The sequence below is a fragment of the Chiloscyllium punctatum genome, chromosome 47 (genome assembly GCF_047496795.1).
Source record: "Chiloscyllium punctatum isolate Juve2018m chromosome 47, sChiPun1.3, whole genome shotgun sequence".
NCBI classification, from domain to species: Eukaryota; Metazoa; Chordata; class Chondrichthyes; order Orectolobiformes; family Hemiscylliidae; genus Chiloscyllium; species Chiloscyllium punctatum.
In genome coordinates this window covers 2,671,145-2,691,705 of record NC_092785.1, presented here as the reverse complement: position 1 = coordinate 2,691,705, position 20,561 = coordinate 2,671,145, and the positions used below count along the sequence as shown (strand labels likewise).

Here is a 20,561-nt window from a genome sequence, read left to right as displayed (position 1 = left end):
ATACACCAGTCAGTGTACAGATATCTCCCTGAGAGAGAGAGAGGGGACTGAGAGACACCAGTCAGTGTACAAATATCTCCCTGAGAGAGAGGGGACTGAGAGACACCAGTCAGTGTACAGATATCTCCCTGAGAGGGAGAGAGGGGACTGAGAGACACCAGTCGGTGTACAGATATCTCCCTGAGAGAGCCCAGTCATTGTACAGATATCTCCCTGAGAGAGAGAGAGAGGGGACTGAGAGACACCAGTCAGTGTACAGATATCTCCCTGAGAGAGAGAGGGGACTGAGAGACACCAGTCAGTGTACAGATATCTCCCTGAGAGAGAGGGGACTGAGAGACACCAGTCAGTGTACAGATATCTCCCTGAGAGAGAGAGAGAGAGGACTGAGAGAAACCAGTCAGTGAACAGATATCTCCCTGGGAGAGAGAGAGGGGACTGAGAGACACCAGTCAGTGTCCAGAGATCTCCCTGACAGAGAGAGAGGACTGAGAGACACCAGTCAGTGTACAGATATCTCCCTGAGAGAGAGAGGGGACTGAGAGACACCAGTCAGTGTACAGATATCTCCCTGAGAGAGAGAGAGGGGGGACTGAGAGACACCAGTCAGTGTACAGATATCTCCCTGAGAGAGGGGGGGGACTGAGAGACACCAGTCAGTGTACAGATATCTCCCTGAGAGAGAGAGAGAGAGGGGACTGAGAGACACCAGTCAGTGTACAGATATCTCCCTGAGAGAGAGAGAGGGGACTGAGAGACACCAGTCAGTGTTCAGATATCTCCCTGAGAGAGAGAGAGGGGACTGAGAGACACCAGTCAGTGTACAGATATCTCCCTGAGAGAGAGGGGAGTGGGAGACACCAGTCAGTGTACAGATATCTCCGTGAGAGAGAGAGAGAGAGGGGACTGAGAGACACCAGTCAGTGTACAGATATCTCCCTGAGAGAGAGAGAGGGGACTGAGAGACACCAGTCAGTGTACAGATATCTCCCTGAGAGAGAGAGAGGGGACTGAGAGACACCAGTCAGTGTACAGATATCTCTCTGAGAGAGAGGGGAGTGGGAGACACCAGTCAGTGTACAGATATCTCCCTGAGAGAGAGGGGGGACTGAGAGACACCAGTCAGTGTACAGATATCTCCCTGAGAGAGAGAGAGTGGACTGAGAGACACCAGTCAGTGTACAGATATCTCCCTGAGAGAGAGAGAGGGGTCTGTGAGACACCAGTCAGTGTACAGATATCTCCCTGAGAGAGAGAGAGGGGACTGAGAGACACCAGTCAGTGTACAGATATCTCCCTGAGAGAGAGAGAGAGGGGACTGAGAGACACCAGTCAGTGTACAGATATCTCCCTGAGAGAGAGAGGGGTCTGAGAGACACCAGTCAGTGTACAGATATCTCCTAGAGAGAGGGGGGACTGAGAGACACCAGTCAGTGTACAGATATCTCCCTGAGAGAGAGAGAGGGGACTGAGAGACACCAGTCAGTGTACAGATATCTCCCTGAGAGAGAGAGAGGGGACTGAGAGACACCAGTCCGTGTACAGATATCTCCCTGACAGAGAGAGGGGACTGAGAGACACCAGTCAGTGTACAGATATCTCCCTGAGAGAGAGAGAGGGGACTGAGAGACACCAGTCAGTGTACAGATATCTCCCAGAGAGAGAGTGGGGACTGACAGACACCAGTCAGTGTACAGGTATCTCCCTGAGAGAGAGGGGGGACTGAGAGACACCAGTCAGTGTACAGATATCTCCCTGAGAGAGAGAGAGAGGGGACTGAGAGACACCAGTCAGTGTACACATATCTCCCTGAGAGAGAGAGGGGACTGAGAGACACCAGTCAGTGTACAGATATCTCCCTGAGAGAGAGAGAGGGGACTGAGAGACACCAGTCAGTGTACAGATATCTCCCTGAGAGAGGGGGGGGACTGAGAGACACCAGTCAGTATACAGATATCTCCCTGAGAGAGAGAGAGAGGGGACTGAGAGACACCAGTCAGTGTGCAGATATCTCCCTGAGAGAGAGGGGGGACTGAGAGACACCAGTCAGTGTACAGATATCTCCCTGAGAGAGAGGGGACTGAGAGACCCCAGTCAGTGTACAGATATCTCCCTGAGAGAGAGGGGACTGAGAGACACCAGTCAGTGTACAGATATCTCCTTGAGAGAGAGAGGGGTCTGCGAGACACCAGTCAGTGTACAGATATCTCCCTGAGAGAGAGGGGACTGAGAGACACCAGTCAGTGTACAGATATCTCCCTGAGAGAGAGGGGGGACTGAGAGACACCAGTCAGTGTACAGATATCTCCCTGAGAGAGAGAGGGGTCTGAGAGACACCAGTCAGTGTACAGATATCTCCCTGAGAGAGAGGGGACTGAGAGAAACCAGTCAGTGAACAGATATCTCCCTTAGAGAGAGAGAGGGGACTGAGAGACACCAGTCAGTGTCCAGATATCTCCCTGAGAGAGAGAGGGGACTGAGAGACACCAGTCAGTGTACAGATATCTCCCTGAGAGAGAGAGGGGACTGAGAGACACCAGTCAGTGTACAGATATCTCCCTGAGAGAGAGAGAGGGGGGACTGAGAGACACCAGTCAGTGTACAGATATCTCCCTGAGAGAGGGGGGGGACTGAGAGACACCAGTCAGTGTACAGATATCTCCCTGAGAGAGAGAGAGAGAGAGGGGACTGAGAGACACCAGTCAGTGTACAGCTATCTCCCTGAGAGAGAGAGAGGGGACTGAGAGACACCAGTCAGTGTTCAGATATCTCCCTGAGAGAGAGAGAGGGGACTGAGAGACACCAGTCAGTGTACAGATATCTCCCTGAGAGAGAGGGGAGTGGGAGACACCAGTCAGTGTACAGATATCTCCCTGAGAGAGAGGGGGGACTGAGAGACACCAGTCAGTGTACAGATATCTCCCTGAGAGAGAGAGAGGGGACTGAGAGACACCAGTCAGTGTACAGATATCTCCCTGAGAGAGAGAGGGGACTGAGAGACACCAGTCAATGTACAGATATCTCCCTGAGAGAGAGGGGGGACTGAGAGACATATCTCCCTGAGAGAGAGGGGGGACTGAGAGACACTGCGGTGCTGATATCTCACGATGTTCTCCGTGTTCCTGCAGCTCGCTGTCCGGACCGTGAATTCCTCCCGGTCTGCTTTTGCCAGTTTCCTTTTTGCACCTGCGTTCTTCCAGAAATATGATCCTGGGATTCTCAATCCGGCATCTGAGGCTGACGGGTCCCAATCTCAAAAGGAGAATTTCCGCTGTAAAATCGGGATGAAGGTGTGGTGCTTTCTCATAGTGTCGGGACATAACAGGATGATGTGTCAGTGCTGAGGGAGTGGGCACTGTCGGAGGGTCAGTGCTGAGGGAGTGGGCACTGTCGGGGGGTCAGTGCTGAGGGAGTGGGCCCTGTCGGAGGGTCAGTGCTGAGGGAGTGGGCACTGTCCGAGGGTCAGTGCTGAGGGAGTGGGCACTGTCAGAGGGTCAGTGCTGAGGGAGTGGGCACTGTCGGGGGGTCAGTGCTGAGGGAGTGGGCCCTGTCGGACGGTCAGTGCTGAGGGAGTGGGGACTGTCGGAGGGTCAGTGCTGAGGGAGTGGGCCCTGTTGGAGGGTCAGTGCTGAGGGAGTGGGCACTGTCGGGGGGTCAGTGCTGATGGAGTGGGCACTGTCAGAGGGTCAGTGCTGTGTGAGTGGGCACTGTCAGAGGGTCAGTGCTGAGGGAGTGGGCACTGTCAGAGGGTCAGTGCTGTGTGAGTGGGCACTGTCAGAGGGTCAGTGCTGAGGGAGTGGGCCCTGTCGGAGGGTCAGTGCTGAGGGAGTGGGCCCTGTCGGAGGGTCAGTGCTGTGTGAGTGGGCACTGTCAGAGGGTCAGTGCTGAGGGAGTGGGCACTGTCGGGGGGTCAGTGCTGTGGGAGTGGGCACTGTCGGAGGGTCAGTGCTGAGGGAGTGGGCACTGTCGGAGGGTCAGTGCTGAGGGAGTGGGCACTGTCGGAGGGACAGTGCTGAGGGAGTGGGCCCTGTCGGAGGGTCAGTGCTGAGGGAGTGGGCACTGTCGGAGGGTCAGTGCTGAGGGAGTGGGCCCTGTCGGAGGGTCAGTGCTGAGGGAGTGGGCCCTGTCGGAGGGTCAGTGCTGAGGGAGTGGGCCCTGTCGGAGGGTCAGTGCTGAGGGAGTGGGCCCTGTCGGAGGGTCAGTGCTGAGGGAGTGGGCACTGTCGGAGGGACAGTGCTGAGGGAGTGGGCACTGTCGGAGGGTCAGTGCTGAGGGAACAGTCCTCTCTCTCTCTCTCCCTCTCTTGTCTCTGTGCTGTAATCCTGAGCTCTGTGACTGTCTCTCTCTCTCTCTCCTTGACCCTCTCTCTCTCTCTCTCCCCCCCCTCCTCTCAGCTGCGTTGTCTGAATCAATTCGAGAAGCCTCTCATCTGCGTCCCCCCTTCCTCCTGGGTCCCCCTGACCTCGGGGTCTGTTTGCGTTTCCCTGTCGCCGACCCCATCTTTGGTTGGCCCCGTCCCGGGTATCGGCCGACCTGTGTGTTTGTGTGCTGTGGTGTTCGGTAACGGTCTGATTCCCCCCTTGCCCCTCTCCGACCCTCCCCCCCCCCCACCCCTCCCTCCCCAGTCAGTGCTTGGTGTCTTCAAGTCTCCGGTGACTCTGGAGAAGACGGTGGAGAAATGCAAGATGGCGCTTGGTCGTGGGATGGATCAGCTGATCATCCAACTGCTCTGCAAGTTTGGTAAGGGCCTGCTGCCTCGTGACTCCCTTTCTCGATGGCTGCTGATTGTGTGAGCCGTTAATCCTTATCCCTCATCGCTCAGCTCAGAGTCAACCCCCCCCACCGCTGCTGTGGGTCTGACTCACCCCCAGGACGGAACGGTTTCCTTCCTGCATTGATGTAGCACCAGCGGATGCTCGTATTGCATACAATTGACCATTTCTTGCCTCCGTCCCTAGTTGCCCCCCCCCCCCTCCAGCCCTTGAGAGTGTGGGGGGTGAGCTGCCTTCCTGAACCATGTGCTGGAGGGTAGACCCACAGTGTCCCTGAGGGAGGGAATTCCAGGATTCTGACCCAGGAAGGACCGGAGAGTGAGGGGCTCGGAGGGGAACTTGCCGGGGTGGGGGGGGTGGGGTGGGGGGGGATGGGATGGGGAGGGGTGTGTTCCCATGTATCTGCTGCCCCCTGTCCTTCTGGGTGGAAGGGGCCGTGGGTTTGGAAGGTGCTGCCTGAGGGTCTTTGGTGAGATCCTGCAGGGGGCGTCTTGTAGCTGGTACAACACTGCTGTTACTGAGGGTCGGGGGGTGGGGGTGGTACAGAGGGAGGGGATGTTTGTGGGTGTGGGGTCAATCTCGGGGGGGGGGTGAGGGGATGTTTGTGGGTGTGGGGTCAATCTCGGGGGGGGGTGAGGGGATGTTTGTGGGTGTGGGGTCAATCTCGGGGGGGGGGTGAGGGGATGTTTGTGGGTGTGGGGTCAATCTCGGGGGGGGGTGAGGGGATGTTTGTGGGTGTGGGGTCAATCTCGGCGGGGGGTGAGGGGATGTTTGTGGGTGTGGGGTCAATCTCGGGGGGGGGGTGTGAGGGGATGTTTGTGGGTGTGGGGTCAATCTCGGTGGGGGGGGTGATGTGAGGGGGTGAGGGGATGTTTGTGGGTTGGGGGGTCAATCTCGGGGGGGGGTGAGGGGATGTTTGTGGGTGTGGGGTCAATATCGGTGGGGGGGGGTGAGGGGATGTTTGTGGGTGTGGGGTCAATATCGGTGGGGGGGGGGTGAGGGGATGTTTGTGGGTTGGGGGGTCAATCTCGGGGGGGGGGGGGTGAGGGGATGTTTGTGGGTGTGGGGTCAATCTCGGGGGGGGGTGTGAGGGGGTGAGGGGATGTTTGTGGGTGGGGGGGTTCAGTTTCTCGAGTGTTGTTGGAGCTGCCCCCATCCAGGGGTAAGTGGGGAGTATTCCCTCACCCTCCTGCCTCGTGCCTTGTCGATGGTGGGACAGACTTTGGGGGGGGAGTTACTCGCTGCAGGATTCACACACTCTGACCTGTCCTTTTAAATACAGTGACGAATCCAGTACAGTTCAGGACTCTCGATCCTAACTCCTCGAATGACCCTCTATCCCCCACACCCTCAGGCAGCACGTCCCACACCCTAACCCCCCGAATGACCCTGTCTCCCCCACACCCTCAGGCAGCACGTCCCACACCCTAACCCCCCGAATGACCCTCCCTCCCCCACACTCTCAGGCAGCACGTCCCACACCCTAACCCCCCGAATGACCCTGTCTCCCCCACACCCTCAGGCAGCACGACCCACACCCTAACCCCCCGAATGACCCTCCCTCCCCCACACTCTCAGGCAGCACGTCCCACACCCTAACCCCCCGAATGACCCTGTCTCCCCCACACTCTCAGGCAGCACGTCCCACACCCTAACCCCCCGAATGACCCTGTCTCCCCCACACTCTCAGGCAGCACGTCCCTCACCCTAACCCCCCGAATGACCCTGTCTCCCCCACACCCTCAGGCAGCACGTCCCACACCCTAACCCCCCGAATGACCCTCCCTCCCCCACACCCTCAGGCAGCACGTCCCACACCCTAACCCCCCGAATGACCCTGTCTCCCCCACACCCTCAGGCAGCACGTTCCTCACCCTAACTCCCCGAATGACCCTGTCTCCCCCACACTCTCAGGCAGCACGTCCCACACCCTAACCCCCCGAATGACCCTCCCTCCCCCACACCCTCAGGCAGCACGTCCCACACCCTAACCCCTCGAATGACCCTCCCTCCCCCACACTCTCAGGGAGCACGTCCCACACCCTAACCCCCCGAATGACCCTGTCTTCCCCCACACTCTCAGGCAGCATGTCCCACACCCTAACCCCCCGAATGACCCTCCCTCCCCCACACTCTCAGGCAGCACGTCCCACACCCTAACCCCCCGAATGACCCTGTCTCCCCCACACTCTCAGGCAGCACGTCCCACACCCTAACCCCCCGAATGACCCTCCCTCCCCCACACCCTCAGGCAGCACGTCCCACACCCTAACCCCTCGAATGACCCTCCCTCCCCCACACTCTCAGGCAGCACGTCCCACACCCTAACCCCCCGAATGACCCTCTATCCCCCACACCCTCAGGCAGCACGTCCCACACCCTAACCCCCCGAATGACCCTGTCTCCCCCACACTCTCAGGCAGCACGTCCCACACCCTAACCCCCCGAATGACCCTGTCTCCCCCACACCCTCAGGCAGCACGTCCCACACCCTAACCCCCCGAATGACCCTCCCTCCCCCACACTCTCAGGCAGCACGTCCCACACCCTAACCCCCCGAATGACCCTGTCTCCCCCACACTCTCAGGCAGCACGTCCCACACCCTAACCCCCCGAATGACCCTGTCTCCCCCACACTCTCAGGCAGCACGTCCCTCACCCTAACCCCCCGAATGACCCTCCCTCCCCCACACTCTCAGGCAGCACGTCCCACACCCTAACCCCCCGAATGACCCTGTCTCCCCCACACCCTCAGGGAGCACGTCCCACACCCTAACCCCCCGAATGACCCTCCCTCCCCCACACCCTCAGGCAGCACGTCCCACACCCTAACCCCCCGAATGACCCTCCCTCCCCCACACTCTCAGGCAGCACGTCCCACACCCTAACCCCCCGAATGACCCTGTCTCCCCCACACCCTCAGGCAGCACGTCCCACACCCTAACCCCCCGAATGACCCTGTCTCCCCCACACCCTCAGGCAGCACGTCCCACACCCTAACCCCCCGAATGACCCTGTCTCCCCCACATTCTCAGGCAGCACGTCCCACACCCTAACCCCCCGAATGACCCTGTCTCCCCCACACTCTCAGGCAGCACGTCCCACACCCTAACCCCCCGAATGACCCTGTCTCCCCCACACTCTCAGGCAGCACGTCCCACACCCTAACCCCCCGAATGACCCTCCCTCCCCCACACTCTCAGGCAGCACGTCCCACACCCTAACCCCCCGAATGACCCTGTCTCCCCCACACTCTCAGGCAGCACGTCCCACACCCTAACCCCCCGAATGACCCTCCCTCCCCCACACTCTCAGGCAGCACGTCCCACACCCTAACCCCCCGAATGACCCTGTCTCCCCCACACTCTCAGGCAGCACGTCCCACACCCTAACCCCCCGAATGACCCTCCCTCCCCCACACTCTCAGGGAGCACGTCCCACACCCTAACCCCCCGAATGACCCTCCCTCCCCCCCACACCCTCAGGCAGCACGTCCCACACCCTAACCCCCCGAATGACCCTGTCTCCCCCACACTCTCAGGCAGCACGTCCCACACCCTAACCCCCCGAATGACCCTCCCTCCCCCACACTCTCAGGCAGCACGTCCCACACCCTAACCCCCCGAATGACCCTCTATCCCCCACACCCTCAGGCAGCACGTCCCACACCCTAACCCCCCGAATGACCCTCCCTCCCCCACACTCTCAGGCAGCACGTCCCACACCCTAACCCCCCGAATGACCCTGTCTCCCCCACACCCTCAGGCAGCACGTCCCACACCCTAACCCCCCGAATGACCCTGTCTCCCCCACACCCTCAGGCAGCACGTCCCACACCCTAACCCCCCGAATGACCCTGTCTCCCCCACATTCTCAGGCAGCACGTCCCACACCCTAACCCCCCGAATGACCCTGTCTCCCCCACACTCTCAGGCAGCACGTCCCACACCCTAACCCCCCGAATGACCCTCCCTCCCCCACACTCTCAGGGAGCACGTCCCACACCCTAACCCCTCGAATGACCCTGTCTCCCCCACACTCTCAGGCAGCACGTCCCACACCCTAACCCCCCGAATGACCCTGTCTCCCCCACATTCTCAGGCAGCACGTCCCACACCCTAACCCCCCGAATGACCCTGTCTCCCCCACACTCTCAGGCAGCACGTCCCACACCCTAACCCCCCGAATGACCCTGTCTCCCCCACACCCTCAGGCAGCACGTCCCACACCCTAACCCCCCGAATGACCCTCCCTCCTCCACATCCTCAGGCAGCACGTCCCACACCCTAACCCCCCGAATGACCCTCCCTCCCCCACACCCTCAGGCAGCACGTCCCACACCCTAACCCCCCGAATGACCCTCCCTCCCCCACACCCTCAGGCAGCACGTCCCACACCCTAACCCCCCGAATGACCCTCCCTCCCCCACACTCTCAGGCAGCACGTCCCACACCCTAACCCCTCGAATGACCCTCCCTCCCCCACACTCTCAGGTAGCACATCCCACACCCTAACCCCCCGAATGACCCTCCCTCCCCCACACTCTCAGGCAGCACGTCCCACACCCTAACCCCCCGAATGACCCTCCCTCCCCCACACTCTCAGGCAGCACGTCCCACACCCTAACCCCCCGAATGACCCTGTCTCCCCCACACTCTCAGGCAGCACGTCCCACACCCTAACCCCCCGAATGACCCTCCCTCCCCCCACACCCTCAGGCAGCACGTCCCACACCCTAACCCCCCGAATGACCCTCCCTCCCCCACACTCTCAGGCAGCACGTCCCACACCCTAACCCCCCGAATGACCCTGTCTCCCCCCACACCCTCAGGCAGCACGTCCCACACCCTAACCCCCCGAATGACCCTCCCTCCCCCACACTCTCAGGCAGCACGTCCCACACCCTAACCCCCCGAATGACCCTGTCTCCCCCCACACCCACAGGCAGCACGTCCCACACCCTAACCCCCCGAATGACCCTCCCTCCCCCACACCCTCAGGCAGCACGTCCCACACCCTAACCCCCTCGAATGACCCTGTCTCCCCCACACCCTCAGGCAGCACGTCCCGCACCCTAACCCCCTCGAATGACCCTCCCTCCCCCACACTCTCAGGCAGCACGTCCCACACCCTAACCCCCTCGAATGACCCTCCCTCCCCCACACCCTCAGGCAGCACGTCCCACACCCTAACCCCCCGAATGACCCTCCCTCCCCCACACCCTCAGGCAGCACGTCCCACACCCTAACCCCCCGAATGACCCTCCCTCCCCCACACTCTCAGGCAGCACGTCCCACACCCTAACCCCCCGAATGACCCTCCCTCCCCCACACTCTCAGGGAGCACGTCCCACACCCTAACCCCCCGAATGACCCTCCCTCCCCCACACCCTCAGGCAGCACGTCCCACACCCTAACCCCCCGAATGACCCTCCCTCCCCCACACTCTCAGGCAGCACGTCCCACACCCTAACCCCCCGAATGACCCTCCCTCCCCCACACCCTCAGGCAGCACGTCCCACACCCTAACCCCCCGAATGACCCTCCCTCCCCCACACTCTCAGGCAGCACGTCCCACACCCTAACCCCCCGAATGACCCTCCCTCCCCCACACCCTCAGGCAGCACGTCCCACACCCTAACCCCCCGAATGACCCTCCCTCCCCCACACTCTCAGGCAGCACGTCCCACACCCTAACCCCCCGAATGACCCTGTCTCCCCCACACCCTCAGGCAGCACGTCCCACACCCTAACCCCCCGAATGACCCTCCGTCCCCCACACCCTCAGGCAGCACGTCCCACACCCTAACCCCCCGAATGACCCTCCCTCCCCCACACTCTCAGGCAGCACGTCCCACACCCTAACCCCCGGAATGACCCTCCCTCCCCCACACCCTCAGGCAGCACGTCCCACACCCTAACCCCCCGAATGACCCTGTCTCCCCCACACCCTCAGGCAGCACGTCCCACACCCTAACCCCCCGAATGACCCTGTCTCCCCCACACTCTCAGGCAGCACGTCCCACACCCTAACCCCCCGAATGACCCTCCCTCCCCCACACCCTCAGGCAGCACGTCCCACACCCTAACCCCCCGAATGACCCTCCCTCCCCCACACCCTCAGGCAGCACGTCCCACACCCTAACCCCTCGAATGACCCTGTCTCCCCCACACTCTCAGACAGCACGTCCCACACCCTAACCCCCCGAATGACCCTCCCTCCCCCACACTCTCAGGCAGCACGTCCCACACCCTAACCCCCCGAATGACCCTGTCTCCCCCACACTCTCAGGCAGCACGTCCCACACCCTAACCCCCCGAATGACCCTCCCTCCCTCACACTCTCAGGCAGCACGTCCCACACCCTAACCCCCCGAATGACCCTGTCCCCCCCACACTCTCAGGCAGCACGTCCCACACCCTAACCCCCCGAATGACCCTGTCTCCCCCACACCCTCAGGCAGCACGTCCCACACCCTAACCCCCCGAATGACCCTGTCTCCCCCACACCCTCAGGCAGCACGTCCCACACCCTAACCCCCCGAATGACCCTCCCTCCCCCACATGCTCAGGCAGCACGTCCCACACCCTAACCCCCCGAATGACCCTCCCTCCCCCACACTCTCAGGCAGCACGTCCCACACCCTAACCCCCCGAATGACCCTCCCTCCCCCACACCCTCAGGCAGCACGTCCCACACCCTAACTCCCCGAATGACCCTCCCTCCCCCACACTCTCAGGCACCACGTTCTAGACCCTGATTTGGAAATCCATTCCCGTTCCTCCCTGGGATTTTGGAGTTATATTTGGGACTGAGGTGTTATTGGACGGTGGAGGTTGAGGGTGGGTCTGGGGCACGGCAGACCGGACGGGGGCGAAGTGAAGGTTGCTTTGTCCGACTACGTGTCTCCATGCGCTCCCTGTTCTCCGGGATAACGGAGTCCTGTCTCTCCTCTTCCCCCTCCCAGGTATCACGAAAACGCACAACCTCGCCATACAAGACTCTGAGACCCTGCAAGCTGTGTATGACAAGGAGCTGTGCCCAAACACATTGCGAGTGCAACCCAAGTGAGTGTGCAGATATTCTGTGTGTGTGTGCGTGTCTGTGTGTGTGTGTCTGTGTGTGTGTGTGTGTGAGCTGTGTGTGTGTGTGAGCTGTGTGTGTGTGTGTGTGTGTGTGAGGGGGTGTGAGCTGTGTGAGCTGTGTGTGTGTGTGTGTGTGTGTGAGGGGGTGTGAGCTGTGTGTCTGTGTGTGCGTGTGTGTGTGTGTGAGGGGGTGTGAGCTGTGTGTGTGTGTGTGAGCTGTGTGTGTGTGTGTCTGTGTGTGAGCTGTGTGTGTGTGTGTGTGTGTGTGTCTGTGTGTGAGCTGTGTGTGTGTGTGTGTGTGTGAGCTGTGTGTGTGTGAGCAGTGTGTCTGTGTGTGTGAGCTGTGTGTGTGTGAGCTGTGTGTCTGTGTGTGAGCTGTGTGTGAGCGGTGTGTGTGTGAGCTGTGTGTCTGTGTCTGTGTGTGAGCTGTGTGTGTGTGAGCTGTGTGTGAGCTGTGTGTCTCTGTGTTTGTGTGAGCTGTGTGTCTGTGTGTGAGCTGTGTGTGAGCTGTGTGTGTGTGTGTGAGCTGTGTGTGTGTGAGCTGTGTGTGTGTGAGCTGTGTGTGAGCTGTGTGTGTGTGAGCTGTGTGTCTCTGTGTTTGTGTGAGCTGTGTGTCTGTGTGTGAGCTGTGTGTGAGCTGTGTGTGAGCTGTGTGTGTGTGTGTGAGCTGTGTGTGTGTGAGCTGTGTGTGTGTGAGCTGTGTGTGTGTGAGCTGTGTGTGTGTGAGCTGTGTGTGAGCTGTGTGTGTGTGAGCTGTGTGTGAGCTGTGTGTGTGTGAGCTGTGTGTCTGTATGTGAGCTGTGTGTGTGTGTGTGTGAGCGGTGTGTGTGTGTGTGTGAGCGGTGTGTGTGTGTGTGTGTGAGCGGTGTGTCTGTGTGTGTGTGTGTGAGCTGTGTGTCTGTGTGTGTGTGTGTGTGTGTGTGTGAGCGGTGTGTGTGTGTGAGCTGTGTGTGTGTGTGTGTGAGCGGTGTGTGTGTGTGTGTGTGAGCGGTGTGTCTGTGTGTGAGCTGTGTGTGTGTGTGTGAGCGGTGTGTGTGTGTGTGGGTGTGTGTGTGTGTGAGCGGTGTGTGTGTGTGTGTGTGTGTGTGTGAGCGGTGTGTGTGTGTGTGTGAGCTGTGTGTGTGTGTGTGTGTGAGGAGGGTGGGGTTTAAAGACAGGGGCAGTGTTACCCCTCCCAGACATGGGGAACGCTAACCGGGCCCACTTTCCTCACCCTCAGGTTACTAACCGACACCGTCGTACATTTCCCAACCAACCTGGAAGAGGTGACTCTCGAGGTTAAAGGGCGGCGGGTCTATTTCCGAAACTACATCGAGCCTGATACAGGTAACTACCACAAACCACAAAGAGTCAGGGTTCATTCAGCAGGGTAAGGGTCACTCACTGTGTAACCGTAGAGAGTCAGTGTTTATTCAGCAGGGTAAGGGTCACTCACTGTGTAACTGTACAGAGTCAGGGTTTATTCAGGAGGGTAAGGGTCACTCACTGTGTAACCGTACAGAGTCAGGGTTTATTCAGGAGGGTAAGGGTCACTCACTGTGTAACTGTACAGAGTCAGGGTTTATTCAGGAGGGTAAGGGTCACTCACTGTGTAACCGTACACAGTCAGGGTTTATTCAGGAGGGTAAGGGTCACTCACTGTGTAACCGTACAGAGTCAGGGTTTATTCAGGAGGGTAAGGGTCACTCACTGTGTAACCGTACAGAGTCAGGGTTTATTCAGCAGGGTAAGGGTCACTCACTGTGTAACCGTACAGAGTCAGGGTTTATTCAGCAGGGTAAGGGTCACTCACTGTGTAACCGTAGAGAGTCAGGGTTTCTTCAGCAGGGTAAGGGTCACTCACTGTGTAACCGTACAGAGACTGGGTTTATTCAGCAGGGTAAGGGTCACTCACTGTGTAACCGTACAGAGTCAGGGTTTATTCAGCAGGGTAAGGGTCACTCACTGTGTAACCGTACAGATTCAGGGTTTATTCAGCAGTGTAAGGGTCACTCACTGTGTAACCGTACAGAGTCAGTGTTTATTCAGCAGGGTAAGGGTCACTCACTGTGTAACCGTACAGAGTCAGTGTTTATTCTGCAGGGTAAGGGTCACTCACTGTGTAACCGTACAGAGTCAGGGTTTATTCAGCAGGGTAAGGGTCACTCACTGTGTAACCGTACAGAGTCAGTGTTTATTCTGCAGGGTAAGGGTCACTCACTGTGTAACCGTACAGAGTCAGGGTTTATTCAGCAGGGTAAGGGTCACTCACTGTGTAACCGTACAGAGTCAGTGTTTATTCAGCAGGGTAAGGGTCACTCACTGTGTAACCGTACAGAGTCAGGGTTTATTCAGCAGGGTAAGGGTCACTCACTGTGTAACCGTACAGAGTCAGGGTTTATTCAGCAGGGTAAGGGTCACTCACTGTGTAACCGTACAGAGTCAGTGTTTATTCAGCAGGGTAAGGGTCACTCACTGTGTAACTGTACAGAGTCAGGGTTTATTCAGCAGGGTAAGAGTCACTCACTGTGTAACCGTACAGAGTCAGGGTTTATTCAGCAGGGTAAGGGTCACTCACTGTGTAACCGTACAGAGTCAGGGTTTATTCAGCAAGGTAAGGGTCACTCAATGTGTAACCGTACAGAGTCAGTGTTTATTCAGCAGGATAAGGGTCACTCACTGTGTAACCGCACAGAGTCAATGTTTATTCAGCAGGGTAAGGATCACTCACTGTGTAACCGTACAGAGTCAGGGTTTATTCAGCAGAGTAAGGGTCACTCACTGTGTAACCGTACAGATTCAGGGTTTATTCAGCAGGGTAAGGGTCACTCACTGTGTAACCGTACATAGTCAGGGTTTATTCAGCAGGGTAAGGGTCACTCACTGTGTAACCGTACAGAGTCAGGGTTTATTCAGCAGGGTTAGGGTCTCTCACTGTGTAACCGTACAGAGTCAGGGTTTATTCAGCAGGGTAAGTTCACTCACTGTGTAACCGTACGGAGTCAGGGTTTATTCAGCAGGGTAAGGGTCACTCACTGTGTAACCGTACAGAGTCAGGGTTTATTCAGCAGGGTAAGGGTCACTCACTGTGTAACCGTACAGAGTCAGGGTTTATTCAGCAGGGTAAGGGTCACTCACTGTGTAACCGTACAGAGTCAGTGTTTATTCAGCAGGGTAAGGGTCACTGTGTAACCGTACAGAGTCAGTGTTTATTCAGCAGGGTAAGGGTCACTCACTGTGTAACCGTACAGTGTCAGTGTTTATTCCCCAGGGTAAGGGTCACTCACTGTGTAACCGTACAGAGTCAGGGTTTATTCAGCAGGGTAAGGATCACTCACTGTGTAACTGTACAGAGTCAGGGTTTATTCAGCAGGGTAAGGGTCACTCACTGTGTAACCGTACAGAGTCAGGGTTTATTCAGCAGGGTAAGGGTCACTCACTGTGTAACCGTACAGAGTCAGTGTTTATTCAGCAGGGTAAGGGTCACTCACTGTGTAACCGTACAGAGTCAGTGTTTATTCAGGGTAAGGGTCACTCACTGTGTAACCGTACACAGTCAGGGTTTATTCAGCAGGGTAAGAGTCACTCACTGTGTAACGGTACAGAGTCAGTGTTTATTCAGCAGGGTAAGGGTCACTCACTGTGTAACCGTACAGAGTCAGTGTGTATTCAGCAGGGTAAGAGTCACTCACTGTGTAACCGTACAGAGTCAGGGTTTATTCAGCAGGGTAAGGGTCACTCACTGTGTAACCGTACAGAGTCAGTGTTTATTCAGCAGGGTAAGGGTCACTCACTGTGTAACCGTACAGAGTCAGGGTTTATTCAGCAGGGTAAGGGTCACTCACTGTGTAACCGTACAGAGTCAGGGTTTATTCAGCAGGGTAAGGGTCACTCACTGTGTAACCGTACAGAGTCAGTGTTTATTCAGCAGGGTAAGAGTCACTCACTGTGTAACCGTACAGAGTCAGTGTTTATTCAGCAGGGTAAGGATCACTCACTGTGTAACCGTACAGAGTCAGTGTTTATTCAGCAGGGTAAGGGTCACTCACTGTGTTACCGTACAGAGTCAGGGTTTATTCAGCAGGGTAAGGGTCACTCACTGTGTTACCGTACAGAGTCAGGGTTTATTCAGCAGCGTAACGGTCACTCACTGTGTAACCGTACAGAGTCAGGGTTCATTCAGCAGGGTAAGGGTCACTCACTGTGTAACCGTACAGAGTCAGGGTTTATTCAGCAGGGTAAGGGTCACTCACTGTGTAACCGTACAGAGTCTGTGTTTATTCAGCAGGGTAAGGGTCACTCACTGTGCAACCGTACAGAGTCAGGGTTTATTCAGCAGGGTAAGAGTCACTCACTGTATAACCGTACAGAGTCAGTGTTTATTCAGCAGGGTAAGGGTCACCCAGTGTGTAACTGTACAGAGTCAGTGTTTATTCAGCAGGGTAAGGGTCACTCACTGTGTAACTGTACAGAGTCAGGGTTTATTCAGCAGGGTAAGGGTCACTCACTGTGTAACTGTGCAGAGTCAGGGTTTATTCAGCAGGGTAAGGGTCACTCACTGTGTAACCGTACATAGTCAGGGTTTATTCAGCAGGGTAAGGGTCACTCACTGTGTAACCGTACAGAGTCAGTGTTTATTCAGCAGGGTAAGGGTCACTCACTGTGTAACCGTACAGAGTCAGGGTTTATTCAGCAGGGTAAGGGTCACTCACTGTGTAACCGTACAGAGTCAGGGTTTATTCAGCAGGGTAAGGGTCACTCACTGTGTAACCGTACAGAGTCAGGGTTTATTCAGCAGGGTAAGGGTCACTCACTGTGTAACCGTACAGAGTCAGGGTTTATTCAGCAGGGTAAGCGTCACTCACTGTGTAACCGTACAGAGTCAGTGTTTATTCAGCAGGGTAAGGGTCACTCACTGTGTAACTGTACAGAGTCAGTGTTTATTCAGCAGGGTAAGGGTCACTCACTGTGTAACCGTACAGAGTCAGTGTTTATTCAGCAGGGTAAGGGTCACTCACTGTGTAACTGTACAGAGTCAGGGTTTATTCAGCAGGGTAAGGGTCACTCACTGTGTAACTGTACAGAGTCAGGGTTTATTCAGCAGGGTAAGGGTCACTCACTGTGTAACCGTACAGAGTCAGGGTTTATTCTGCATGGTAAGGGTCACTCACTGTGTAACTGTACAGAGTCAGGGTTTATTCAGCAGGGTAAGGGTCACTCACTGTGTAACCGTACAGAGTCAGTGTTTATTCAGCAGGGTAAGGGTCACTCACTGTGTAACCGTACAGAGTCAGTGTTTATTCAGCAGGGTAAGGGTCACTCACTGTGTAACTGTACAGAGTCAGGGTTTATTCAGCAGGGTAAGGGTCACTCACTGTGTAACTGTACAGAGTCAGGGTTTATTCAGCAGGGTAAGGGTCACTCACTGTGTAACCGTACAGAGTCAGGGTTTATTCTGCATGGTAAGGGTCACTCACTGTGTAACTGTACAGAGTCAGGGTTTATTCAGCAGGGTAAGGGTCACTCACTGTGTAACCGTACAGAGTCAGTGTTTATTCAGCAGGTTAAGGGTCACTCACTGTGTAACCGTACAGTGTCTGGGTTTATTCAGCAGGGTAAGGGTCACTCACTGTGTAACCGTACAGAGTCAGGGTTTATTCAGCAGGGTAAGGGTCACTGTGTAACCGTACAGAGTCAGGGTTTATTCTGCAGGGTAAGGGTCACTCACTGTGTAACTGTACAGAGTCAGGGTTTATTCAGCAGGGTAAGGGTTACTGTGTAACCGTACAGAGTCAGGGTTTATTCACCAGGGTAAGGGTCACTCACTGTGTAACCGTACAGAGTCAGGGTTTATTCAGCAGGGTAAGGGTCACTCACTGTGTAACTGTACAGAGTCAGGGTTTATTCTGCAGGGTAATGGTCACTCACTGTGTAACCGTACAGAGTCAGGGTTTATTCAGCAGGGTAAGGGTCTCTCACTGTGTAACCGTACAGAGTCAGGGTTTATTCAGCAGGGTTAGGGTCTCTCACTGTGTAACCGTACAGAGTCAGGGTTTATTCAGCAGGGTAAGGGTCACTCACTGTGTAACCGTACAGAGTCAGTGTTTATTCAGCAGGGTAAGGGTCACTCACTGTGTAACCGTACAGAGTCAGGGTTTATTCAGCAGGGTAAGGGTCACTCACTGTGTAACCGTACAGAGTCAGTGTTTATTCAGCAGGGTAAGGGTCACTCACTGTGTAACCGTACAGAGTCAGTGTTTATTCAGCAGGGTAAGGGTCACTCACTGTGTAACCGTACAGAGTCAGGGTTTATTCAGCAGGGTAAGAGTCACTCACTGTATAACCGTACAGAGTCAGGGTTTATTCAGCAGGGTAAGGGTCACTCACTGTGTAACCGTACAGAGTCAGGGTTTATTCAGCAGGGTAAGGGTCACTCACTGTGTAACCGTACAGAGTCAGGGTTTATTCAGCAGGGTAAGGGTCACTGACTGTGTAACCGTACAGAGTCAGGGTTTATTCAGCAGGGTAAGCGTCACTCACTGTGTAACCGTACAGAGTCAGGGTGTATTCAGCAGGGTAAGGGTCACTCACTGTGTAACTGTACAGAGTCAGTGTTTATTCAGCGGGGTAAGGGTCACTCACTGTGTAACCGTACAGAGTCAGGGTTTATTCTGCATGGTAAGGGTCACTCACTGTGTAACTGTACAGAGTCAGGGTTTATTCAGCAGGGTAAGGGTCACTCACTGTGTAACCGTACAGAGTCAGTGTTTATTCAGCAGGTTAAGGGTCACTCACTGTGTAACCGTACAGAGACAGTGTTTATTCAGCAGGGTAAGGGTCTCTCACTGTGTAACCGTACAGAGTCAGGGTTTATTCAGCAGGGTAAGGGTCACTCACTGTGTAACCGTACAGAGTCAGTGTTTATTCAGGAGGGTAAGGGTCACTCACTGTGTAACCGTACAGAGTCAGTGTTTATTCCCCAGGGTAAGGGTCACTCACTGTGTAACCGTACAGTGTCAGTGTTTATTCAGCAGGGTAAGGGTCACTCGCTGCGTAACCGTACAGAGTCAGTGTTTATTCAGCAGGGTAAGGGTCACTCACTGTGTAACCGTACAGTGTTTGGGTTTATTCAGCAGGGTAAGGGTCACTCACTGTGTAACTGTACAGAGTCAGGGTTTATTCAGCAGGGTAAGGGTCTCTCACTGTGTAACCGTACAGAGTCAGGGTTTATTCAGCAGGGTAAGGGTCACTCACTGTGTAACCGTACAGAGTCAGGGTTTATTCAGCAGGGTAAGGGTCACTCACTGTGTAACCGTACAGAGTCAGTGTTTATTCAGCAGGGTAAGGGTCACTCACTGTGTAACCGTACAGAGTCAGGGTTTATTCAGCAGGGTAAGGGTCACTCACTGTGTAACCGTACAGAGTCAGGGTTTCTTCAGCAGGGTAAGGGTCACTCACTGTGTAACCGTACAGAGTCAGGGTTTATTCAGCAGGGTAAGGGTCACTCACTGTGTAACCGTACAGAGTCAGTGTTTATTCAGCAGGGTAAGGGTCACTCACTGTGTAACCGTACAGAGTCAGGGTTTATTCAGCAGGGTAAGAGTCACTCACAGTATAACCGTACAGAGTCAGTGTTTATTTAGCAGGGTAAGGGTCACCCACTGTGTAACTGTACAGAGTCAGTGTTTATTCAGCAGGGTAAGGGTCACTCACTGTGTAACTGTACAGAGTCAGGGTTTATTCAGCAGGGTAAGGGTCACTCACTGTGTAACTGTGCAGAGTCAGGGTTTATTCAGCAGGGTAAGGGTCACTCACTGTGTAACCGTACAGAGTCAGGGTTTATTCAGCAGGGTAAGGGTCACTCACTGTGTAACCGTACAGAGTCAGGGTTTATTCAGCAGGGTAAGGGTCACTCACTGTGTAACCGTACAGAGTCAGGGTTTATTCTGCAGGGTAAGGGTCACTCACTGTGTAACTGTACAGAGTCAGTGTTTATTCAGCAGGGTAAGGGTCACTCACTGTGTAACCGTACAGAGTCAGGGTTTATTCAGCAGGGTAAGGGTCACTCACTGTGTAACCGTACGGAGTCAGGGTTTATTCAGCAGGGTAAGGGTCACTCACTGTGTAACCGTACAGAGTCAGTGTTTATTCAGCAGGGTAAGGGTCACTCACTGTGTAACCGTACAGTGTCTGGGTTTATTCAGCAGGGTAAGGGTCACTCACTGTGTAACTGTACAGAGTCAGGGTTTATTCAGCAGGGTAAGGGTCACTCACTGTGTAACCGTACAGAGTCAGGGTTTATTCAGCAGGGTAAGGGTCACTCACTGTGTAACCGTACAGAGTCAGTGTTTATTCAGCAGGGTAAGGGTCACTGTGTAACCGTACAGTGTCAGTGTTTATTTAGCAGGGTAAGGGTCACTCACTGTGTAACCGTACAGAGTCAGTGTTTATTCCCCAGGGTAAGGGTCACTCACTGTGTAACCGTACAGAGTCAGGGTTTATTCAGCAGGGTAAGGGTCACTCACTGTGTAACCGTACAGAGTCAGGGTTTATTCAGCAGGGTAAGGGTCACTCACTGTGTAACCGTACAGAGTCAGGGTTTATTCAGCAGGGTAAGAGTCACTCACTGTGTAACCGTACAGAGTCAGTGTTTATTCAGCAGGGTAAGGGTCACTCACTGTGTTACCGTACAGAGTCAGGGTTTTTTCAGCAGGGTAAGGGTCAC

General features: G+C 55.7%; 1 protein-coding gene across 1 annotated transcript in view; it reads left to right on the top strand.

The window, feature by feature from the left end:
• Nucleotides 1-20,561, top strand: part of LOC140468495 (cell cycle checkpoint control protein RAD9A-like) — a 119,932-nt gene that overhangs the window by 8,654 nt on the left and 90,717 nt on the right. Inside the window, exons 3-6 of the mRNA XM_072564575.1 lie at nucleotides 3,129-3,290; nucleotides 4,626-4,740; nucleotides 11,740-11,839; nucleotides 13,077-13,183. Coding sequence (XP_072420676.1) covers nucleotides 3,129-3,290; nucleotides 4,626-4,740; nucleotides 11,740-11,839; nucleotides 13,077-13,183 — 484 coding nt within the window. The remainder of the gene's footprint in view (nucleotides 1-3,128; nucleotides 3,291-4,625; nucleotides 4,741-11,739; nucleotides 11,840-13,076; nucleotides 13,184-20,561) is intronic.